We start from the raw sequence: 10,443 nt of genomic DNA, 5'->3' as shown, positions 1-10,443 counted from the left end.
TCGGTCGATGAAGTGGCTGTTAAATTGGCGAAGCATTTGAGGAGCTTAAATAGGATGGTGGATGCGTAATCAATGACTGTTTTGTGATCAGTTGCGTAACTGATGACGTTTCATTTCCTAATTCAAAAAGGGATGCTTTTAGACCGAGCCACCTGCTAACTACCCCAACTATATTTAGTCCAAGTCGTGTTTAACATGATCACCGGTTAAGGAATAAAGGTTGCTCAGACCATGGATCCGAACGTGACCCGGGCATAGTCAAATTGGAACGGTCAAACCATCTGAAAACTAAGAACAAAGGGTATGAAGTGAAGAAGAAACTTTTTAAAGAATATTTTTTAAAAAAAAAATATGTACTTTTCAATTTTAATATTCTTTTAATCGACCAAATTACTGTACTTAATAATACTTTGTGAATCGATACGGATATAAATACTCATATAAGTATAATTATATAAGTCTATTTCACAAATCAAATGTTAATTATGTATGAAATATCAATTTATAAAGACATTGATAAGTAGGTGAGGAATAAGTGATCAATAATATTATTAATTAGATCTTATCTTCCCGACCTTAGGAGTTAATCATGATCTCAATTTAGACTTCCAAAATGTACTTCAACTGGAACAACACCTAAAGTCCTTAATTATGACTCATCCTTACTAGAAAACTCTTCTCAGTGACTTACTTTACTTATTATATAAAATCACTTGATTTTCTTTTGACCCACCAAGTCTTCTTGTTAATTTGTCAGGTCCGCAAATCTAACTAAACTTCAACCAGTTGTCAGGTCCTACGGATCCAGCTGGACTTTCCATTAAATATTGAGTCATTTCCTTGACCCATCTAAACTTTCACACTAGATATTAGGTCCAATAAATTTAACTGGATTTCAGCCTGGTATAAAGTCCTCCTGATCCGTCAAATCCTACATACCTGGTAAAAAATTTAGATCATATCATACCTAACTTTAATCCATTTGTTATTTATCAAAATTTATGTTTAACAATTGGTGTTAATTGTATCAATTTTTTTTTATGTAATAACAACCTTTTTTTTATGTAATAACAACCCACGTTAAAGTTATAAAAAAATATAAAAAAATAGTAATATGAAAATGATTTAAAAGATTAAATAATTTAGATTTGTGTTTATTCTCTTGATTATTTCACTTAGTTTTTTTATTTAAATCCTTACCTTCTCTCCTTGACATTTATATAAAAAAAAATAAACAAATAAATATACCAAAAAGTAGGAAGTAGGTAAATAAATTAAGTAAATTTATCGAGTACTAGAGATAGTCAAGATTATTTATGGAGGATGTGAGTGAATTTAACACTTTCAAAGGAAATAATTGTTTAACTAAAAAAAATGTTAAAAAGATATTTTCCACGTAAAAGAAAAATTTATAAATATGTTTTTGAAGAATCTCAAAATATTTTTCAAAGGTATGTTTAACATATTTTTCAAAATATATTTCAAATAATTATTTTTAAAAACAATATTTTCTACCTAAATTTCCAAGTCGTTTTCAATATAATTTTTTAAGTAATTTCAAAATACTTTTAAAGCGACTTTTAAAAAGTGATTCTCAAAAGAGTAATTTTCAAAACAATATTCAAGGATGAAATTTTCAAATAATTTTCAAAAAGATTTTGTAAGTATATTTAATATGAATTTTTCAAACTAATTTTTAAATTATTTTTAAACACAAGCAAAGAATTTTACAGAAGATTTTAAGAGTCCTTTCAAGTAAATAAATTTCAAAAGATTTTTTAAAGTAATGGTTTTTAAAGTAATTATTTTAAAAACACCTGGAAAGTAATTTTTAAAATACTTTTTAAAAACACTTTTCAAAAATTTTCAAGTATTTAGAAAAAAATCAAAGACTTAGCGAGAATTTTACAAAACTTTTCGAGTATTTAAAAAATTTCAAAAACACTTTTTTAAAGGAATCTTTTTCGAGAATGGGCAAAGTAATTTTCTTTTGTGTAAAGAAATTGAATTTTTAAATATCCTTTCTAAGTAAATAATTTTCAAGTCTGCGAACAAATTTAATGACTAATTTTAAATAAGTGGATTTTTGAAAATATATTTTCAAGTAAATTTTTTTCTTAAATATTATCCCCCTTTAGTTGGCACTCCTCATTCACCTAACACCTCTTGATTACCTTGTTAGCAACAGAAAGTTCAACCTAAATATCTGATGGACTTAGTGTTGGAATTAAGTTCCTGGTTACCTGATTGTTTGAAAACTATAGGTCATTGTATTTAATAAATCATAAATTAATTTAGTTTAATATCATTTTCGACTTAAGTTGATTAAGTCTAGCTAGATTAAGTTTTAATTAGATTTTAACTTCACTTTAAGTTAAATAAATTTAAATTAAGTTAAATTAGGATTAACTATGTTGAAGTTAGTATTAAGTTAAAGTTTATGGTTGCAAGTTTGATTAAGTTACAATTTTGTTAAGGTCTTTTATCTAGATAGATTAAATTGAGATAAAACTTTAATTCATTAAAATTAAGATTAAAATAAGTTATTAAGTTAGTTTAAGATTTTAGCAAGATTTAATTAATAAGTAACTTAAGTTTAATTAGACTTAATGTTTTGAGTTTTATTCGATTAAAATTTAATTATTTACTTATTAATTATTTAATTAAGTTTAAATTTAAAATTAATTAAATTCTAATTGTTTAATTATTTATTTAATTAAGAGTTAAGAATAAATTAATTTAGGATTTAATTAAAGTTTTTAGATTTTCTAATTAAAGCTTTATTTTACATATTTAATTGAGGCTTAAACTTAGGTTTAAATTAATTAAAACTTAGTATTGTTGATTAGATTTAACTATTTAGGTTTAGTTAAAGATTTAAGTTTGGTTTTGAGTTTAATATGATTATTATTTAATTTTGGATGAATAATTCATAATTGATTTTAGGTTTTATTTTTAGTTAGATTTAATTATGTTTTCTAGTTTTAGTTAAGTGTTTAAGTTTTAACTAAGTCTTTAAAATAATAAGTTTTTTTTTTAAAAAAATATTTATAAGGATTTTTAAAATACTTTATAAAAGATTTTAAAAGTTATTTTTAAAAAAAATATTTTTACAAGATTATAAAAGAATTTTAAAACAATTTTAGAAAACATTTATAAAAGAATTTTTAAAATATATTTTATTTTAAACTAATTTATAAAATACTTTTTTAATGAATTTTTACAATATTTTTAAAAATGATTTTTAAAGTATTTAAATAATTAAATTTCATTTAAAGTAATTTAAAAAGAATTTTAAAAGGATTTTTAAAGGATTTGTAAAAAAAATTTAAAATAGTCTTAAACATATTTTAAAAAAAATAATAGCATTTTAAAAGAACTTTTAAAACATTCTTAAAGATTTTTAAAATAATTGTTTTTGTTTAAAATATTTCAAAAAATTTAATTTAAACATTTAATTTTTTTAATTTCAAAGTTAAATTTAATTAATTTAATTTTAAGGTTTTGTTAATTAATCTTTATTCATTTCACCTTATTTATCTTTTCAACCAAGTGTATCATACAATTTTATGAGTTGATTAGTTATAAATTTTATTTTTGAAAAATTATTTAACTTTGTGTTAGATTCAAGTTTAACTGTCAGTCAATTAAATATAATTTTTAAAAATCAAATTATAGGCTTTGGTGAGGCATAGGGATCTTCTTGGATATCAGAGCAACGAAAACTTCAATTCTAGACAAAGTCTTTTTAAGAAATTAGATATTTAATTTTCCTATTAATAAATCTTGATCTAACTAGTCTAGGATGTGACGAGGTATCTTCGTTTAATTCCATTTAATTAAGTAGACTAAGTAGGGTACATATTAGTTATTACCCAGCTTGACTTTCTAGTCCAAGTTTTTCTAACGTACTATCATCTCGTCTTACCCTAGTAAGACAAGAATCAAATTATTTTTCTAATCTAGTCTTAATTATCCAAATGAGTAAACTATTTTTAGAGGTGCCAACAAATTTGGTGCCTCTCCTAAATCATTGAACTATATTTTATTAAGTTTAATTAGGCTTAATTTAAGTTTTGATTAAAGTTTAATTAATATTTTAATTAATTATAGTTTAAGTTTAATTTAAGTTTTTAATTTTGAATTAATTAAGTTTGTCAAATTATCTTTTATTTAAGATTTATATTTTCTTTTAATTTTGAATTTATTAAATTATCTTCCTTTGAAATATTATCTTTAATATCTGACTTATTAGTAGTTTATAATTTTAAATTTATTAAATTATTTGAATTATCTTGATTTAAAATATTATATTTAATATTTAAATTTTTTATTAATTTTTAATTTATATGATTTAGTTTTGATTTTATCCCAGTGGTCTAATGTATCCTTCTATTCATATTTTCTTTGTGTTTTAAGTTTATATTATTAGTTAAATTTATTAGATTAGTTTTATCTACATTATTATCCTTAAAATTTAAATTTTTATTAATTAAATTATTTTAGTTTTGGATATAAACTTCTAGATTGAATATCTAGATTATCAATTATTTTATTAAGGTATTTATTAATTTTATCTACATCTTATCATTTTTAAGTTTTAAATTCAAATTTATCATACTGTTTAAGTTAATTAAGTTATTAATTATTTCTAATTTTTTATTTAATTTTAAAATTTTACAATTAATTAATTTATTTGTATTGATTTGGTTAATGTTATGTTTAACCAAGTCAAGATTGATGTCGATTTGATCAAAGTATTAATTGATTTAATCAAAATCTAGATTATTTTTAAGTTATGAATTTTCAATTAAATTTGAACTATGCAAATCTAGTTTATCATGCACCATACTAGGGGTAATTTTATAATTATCTAAATTATCTTGTAGATTTCTTAAATTACTATTGACATGGATATATTGGTAAATTGTACTAATCTTAAACATAACCCCTAATTCAGTAAGCTTCTCCGTTGGGTTAGACTCAAGTCTAGATTCACTTTTGACTTGATCCTCCAGCTTTAACAGCTCATCGTGAAACTTGATCAACTTAGCCCAAAGCTCGTATACATTCTCAGACTTTTCTAATCTGCACAATATATTGTTAGGTAAAATATAACAAATTAACTTAATTACCTTGTTATTTAACTCTAAGTCTCGAGAAGTTTTTTTCATTATCAACAAATAGTGAATATTTACACTTCCTAGAAGTATTCCATTGCTCACCTCTAGTAATTGAAATCTTCTTAGTCATATGCAGGGCGGACCGAAAGAGGGGGCTTTAGCCCCCCCCCCCCCAAACTCATCGGAACCGCCTAATATGGTGGTTCCTGATTGCGGGGGTTGCTTTTGCAGCCCCCAATCTTCTTCTCCGACGGATTTTTATGTAGGAGGTGATGAAGTGGGTGGTGTTGGTGGAGAAATGAAGTCAACCTGAGCTCTAGATCTTCCACCTTCCGTCTTCTCCCCGTCCTTCTTCCCACCCAAAAGGACACGTTGAAGAGCATTTGCGCATACGATCGGTGGCGGCAGTGACGGAGTCTGTGCAGGGTGAATTCAGCCCCCCTGTAAAAAAATTTCTAGTTCCGCCCCTGGTCATATGTTGGAGATTTGTTGACATTTCGTCTGAGCATTTCTTTATTCATCATTTTTCTTGCAACCACAGCAACGTCAGTGCCGAGCCATGGAGGGGTTCCCGGCGATGACCCTCCGACGCTCAAGTCAAACACTAGCAATGTAGAAGAAACTAGGAAGCAAAATGGCAGAATAACTATAGCTACAGTAGAGATTATGTTTACCTCCATTGAAGCCCTTTATATAGGGCTCCGGAGAAGTGTGTGCACGCTCCTCAAAGTATACCCTGAAAAGACATGTTAGAAAAGTGTCCCTGACACCATACCTTAATGATCCGAGCATATCTTTCACAGGATAGTAGAAGCTTCCGCCGTATGATCCTCTGCCTGTTCATGCCGCCAACCATGCCGTCTGTCGGTGGCGCGAGTCCTTATGAGGATATCGGTTGATCCTCCTTTTGTCTATTAGTGGGTCGAGCGGGATGGCCGCTCGGCCAACCCTTGGCCGTTCGGCGGGTCTTGTCCTCGGGCTGAGCGGAATGACCGCTCGGCCAACATCAAATTGTCCTTGCTCCATGTTATGTAGGCCAGAGCTGTGTCTGAATGTAGTTTGCTCGGTCATATGTTTTGCCGATGTGAGTCCGAGCGGACTGGCCGCTCGGCACATACCTCGTATGTTTGAGCGCCAGAAGCTCGGTACATGGCCGAGCTGTGCTAGCATCTGCTTCATGTAGGCTCGGCGATTCTTTCTCCCGGTCGGGAAAGGGGGTTGCCCGATCGGACGATAATACCGGGACGCTAACCAGCTTGACTTTGACATCCACCATGTCATTGACCACCTTGCTAATCGGGGCCCCTCCTTATCACGGGATCAATATATATATTCGAGAATATGCACTAAATGATCCACCATGAGAATGTTTCATGGATAGTTGTATGAGTGTCATACATATTCTCATAGTGACTATTAGTATAAATAATCCTTAAACCTGAAGTTACTACTGTTCTCTACATACGAGGTAGTATACCTTAGTATCAACAAACATCACATGTAATATGGTGAACTATAAAGTCAATTATTGTGTATGCAATAAGTCACGTGGAGCGATATGAGTGATGTAGATGAAATTTATTCCTTCTATATAATAGAAGTGATATTTGTGGGTCCCTTAATTAGAAATGAATGGAGTGAATTCGTTTACTTTTATGTGGGTGCTTAAATGTAGTCTGTGATATAAATTTTGGATTGTATTTAAAGATTTATGGATACAAAAGCATTTGGGTTATGATTAAATATGTCTTTTATGAATACACTTTTAATTTTGGCTGTATTTGATAGATATTTGTGATATATTTATTTAATTTTTACGGTGAAAAATATTATGTTGTAGTAAAATATTATGATATACACTTTTGCCAATAAAATTATATTGTAGTAAAATATGATCGATTACTTTACCACTTATGTTGATAATAGTGATAATCTTCGCATAGATCTTCTAAAATTAATCTTGATAATATTCCCCTGTACTTATGTTATTTTACACTCAAGATCCTAAGAGAGTTTGTATGTTTAATTTGTCATAGTTCAGCCAATATGACATATTAATGCAAAATAATTAAACAAAATCTATTACATCAGTCTAGATGCGTGGACTCGGGATCAAGATATCCCGACTCGAGACGCCTTGGCGCCCCGATATCCCTAGTCCCTCTACTCGGGATGATCCAACATCTTGACTCAAGCTCGGGAAATCCCTTTGTGTATTCTGACAAGAACATATTCAAGGAGAGATTTTTGAACAATCTATTTTATTCTTCCTCCTTGGTGACTTTATAAGCATCAGAGAGATTTTACGCAACATCCCCGGCGCTAGGGCAGTGGGGATGCAACACTTCGAGTCCAGATAGAGACAGATGCAGTTTGGAGGGAGGTTGCGGATTTTGACCGCAACAAAATCTTATTTCAAATATGCTAGTATATAGCACAACAACAAAGTCTTATCCACTATCGACTAGGTGGATGGGTCGGCTTTCATTTCTACTAATATCCCAACACAACTTCAAATTGCGTAAATAAAAACATACGAGAAGGTAAAAACTATGGCAAACTCAAGTTGCTCCCTCGTGCAACTATAAACTTCCTTACTCTTAAGCAGCACTCAAAGTGTTCCCGATATCGAGAACAAATCGATAGCGGACATCAGTCTTTGCGAGCCTCTCCATGGCTTTGTTCACATAATCCATGCTGATAAGCTCGATATCCGCAGTCACATTGTGCTCTGCTGCAAAATCTATCATCTCCTGAGTCTCCTTCATCCCACCAATTATACTCCCTACGATAGATTTCCCACCTGAACTTGATCAAATTAAACACCAATGCCATCAGAAATAATGATCATAACAAATATATATTGCTGTGTGATGGCATTTGTGATTAATTAATATTACCTAGAAGTAAGGGGAAAGCATAGATCTCTAATGGCTTCAATGGTGCACCAACCATGATCATTTGTCCAGAAGTTTTCAGAAGAAACAGCCATGGAGTTACATCATGAGCTGCTGAGACAGTGTTGATTATGCCGTCCATGGTCCCCCAAGCGGCCTTCATCTCATCGGGGTCTTTGCTGACCAGGAAAGCGTCGGCGCCCAGTCGCTCGACGGCCTCCTGCCTTTTGCTCGGCGACGTGCTGATCACCGTCACCTTCGCGCCGAAGGCCTTCCCGAACTTGACGGCGACGTGGCCGAGCCCGCCGAGGCCCACCACTCCGATGTGCTTCCCGGGGACATCTAACCCGAAGCGCTTCATGGGGCTGTAGACCGTGATGCCGGCGCAGAGCAGAGGAGCGCTGCGGTCGAGCGGCATGCCCGCCGGGAACTTCACCGCGAAGTGCTCCTCCACCACGATGGAGTCGGAGTAGCCGCCGTAGGTGACGGTGCCGTCGGCGTCGGTGGCGTTGCAGGTCACGATCATGCCGGGGCAGTAGTTCTCCTGGTGCCGCGCGCACTCGTGGCAGCTGCGGCAGGAGTTGACCATGCAGCCGACGCCGGCGTGGTCGCCCAACTTGAACCTGCCCACCTTGCCGCCCACCTCGGTGACAACGCCGACGATCTCGTGACTGCAGCGCCGTAAAATTCCGCCAGACGTTAATCAAAACGAAAACAGAGCGAGTCCAAGATATTGATGCATAACTAAAATTACCCAGGCACGATCGGGTAGACGGAGTTTTGCCACCCGTTCTTGACGGAGTGGAGGTCGGAGTGGCAGATGCCGCAGTACAAGATCTTGATGGTCACATCGTTCTCCCCATTTTTCCTGTCAAGCATTTCGACGACCACTTCTCAGGCAATCGTCCGATCATCTTTCGGAAGAATATATTTGCACACACAATTAGCATGCAGTACCTCCGGGAGAAGGTGAAGGGTGAGAGGACGCCGGAGGCGTCTCTGGCGGCCCATCCGAACGCCGGGCGGCGGTGGCCCTCATCTGGTGATGCGGCGGCGATGTTCCCGTTCTCCATATATCGTTCCTTTGCAGGACTAGGTGAGGTGGCTGTTAAATTAATTGGTGGGTGAGGGGCTTAAATAGTTAAGGTGGTGAAAGACTGGATAATAGAATAATAAAAGAATCCACGGTCGTTGCTTCTTAGAGAACTCTTTTGTTGGCGCGTCCACACCATAATTTTTTGCTATAAAAATTCCACGCATATGTTTTTTTGCTATAAAAAAGTTTCTCAGGGACTCCCTGACACTAAGTTACTGTAATAAATTCTTTCCCGTAAAAAATTAATTTAATTTTTTATATTAAATATTTTAAATCGACTATAATAGGGTGAAATATATACATTCTAATATCACTGATAATATTAGAGAGAATTCTATAAAAAATAATCAAAATTTTTTTCTAATAAATCTAAAAATTATTTTTAATATGAAAAGAAAAATAATTTAATTTTAAACTTCATCAAAATTAATTAATTATTAAAGGATCCATATTCTTAATTAAATAATCTCTTTATCATATTTTTATTTTTATTCAAAAATTTTTAAAATAGAAAGAAATTGTTTTAATATTATAAAAAACCTAAAGAAGTGGCTTTGTAAACTTCCCCTATGGGAGGGAGCTCCCTTCATTTTGTCACGTCACAATGGGAGCTCCGAATGATGCCTTAAAATTTATTGATTATCAAATTAGTTTTTAAGATATATAGAAGAATTACAATACAATAGGCTAGTCATCGTGCAACGCAGCAGCAAGCTACTGTAACAAACTCTCTGTTATAAAAAATTAATTTAGTTTTTATGTCATATATTAAACTAATAGGAACAGCTTAATCTTAGCCAAAAGGCCGAGAAAATAATGCTTTCTAACGTCGTCGACCTAAAGTATTTGTAGAAGATTCTCCGCTCGTAGTATTGTCAATTCTGAGATAAAGGACTAAAGAGAATTATGACAATATATATTTTTTATATAAAATTAATTAGAGAAAATTGGCCCTTAAATTTATTTTCAGTATGAAAATATAAAAAATATATTAATGTAATTTAATTTTAAGTTTCAAAAAAATAATTATTAAAGAGTATATTTTTAATTAAATAATAAAATATAAAAAATAAAAAAATATTACATAATTTAATTTTAGATTTCATACAAATTAATTATTAAATAATAGATTCTTAATTAAATAGTAAAATTAAACCATTCACAAATTAATATGGAAAGTTTTATTTTAATAATTATTGTTTCATGCACATGCTCTGTGTGTGTGTACGCTAATATAAAACATAAATACATATAAATTTATAAGAATAAATATTACATTTAATCTTAACTAAAAGGTCATCCATAAATTAAGTAATGATGCAATAAA

The 10,443-nt window shown here is 31.5% G+C and overlaps 1 protein-coding gene and 1 pseudogene across 1 annotated transcript; both read right to left on the bottom strand.

Moving 5' to 3' along the window:
* Positions 1 to 7,495: 7,495 nt before the first annotated feature.
* On the bottom strand, positions 7,496 to 9,138 carry LOC121982263 (probable mannitol dehydrogenase). Its single transcript, XM_042535251.1, has 4 exons — positions 8,978 to 9,138; positions 8,775 to 8,888; positions 8,024 to 8,691; positions 7,496 to 7,926 (listed from the first exon to the last, which is right to left on the bottom strand). Exons 1-4 carry the CDS (start codon positions 9,091 to 9,093, stop codon positions 7,724 to 7,726), a joined length of 1,101 nt encoding a protein of 366 aa, XP_042391185.1. The 5' UTR covers positions 9,094 to 9,138; the 3' UTR covers positions 7,496 to 7,723.
* A 625-nt stretch (positions 9,139 to 9,763) lies between these two features.
* LOC121983419 lies at positions 9,764 to 9,933 on the bottom strand (annotated as a pseudogene).
* Positions 9,934 to 10,443: the final 510 nt, after the last annotated feature.

This window comes from Zingiber officinale, chromosome 5A (genome assembly GCF_018446385.1).
Source record: "Zingiber officinale cultivar Zhangliang chromosome 5A, Zo_v1.1, whole genome shotgun sequence".
Taxonomy (NCBI): Eukaryota; Viridiplantae; Streptophyta; class Magnoliopsida; order Zingiberales; family Zingiberaceae; genus Zingiber; species Zingiber officinale.
Note: the sequence above shows the minus strand (reverse complement) of the source record. Positions and strands in the feature narration are given on the sequence as shown.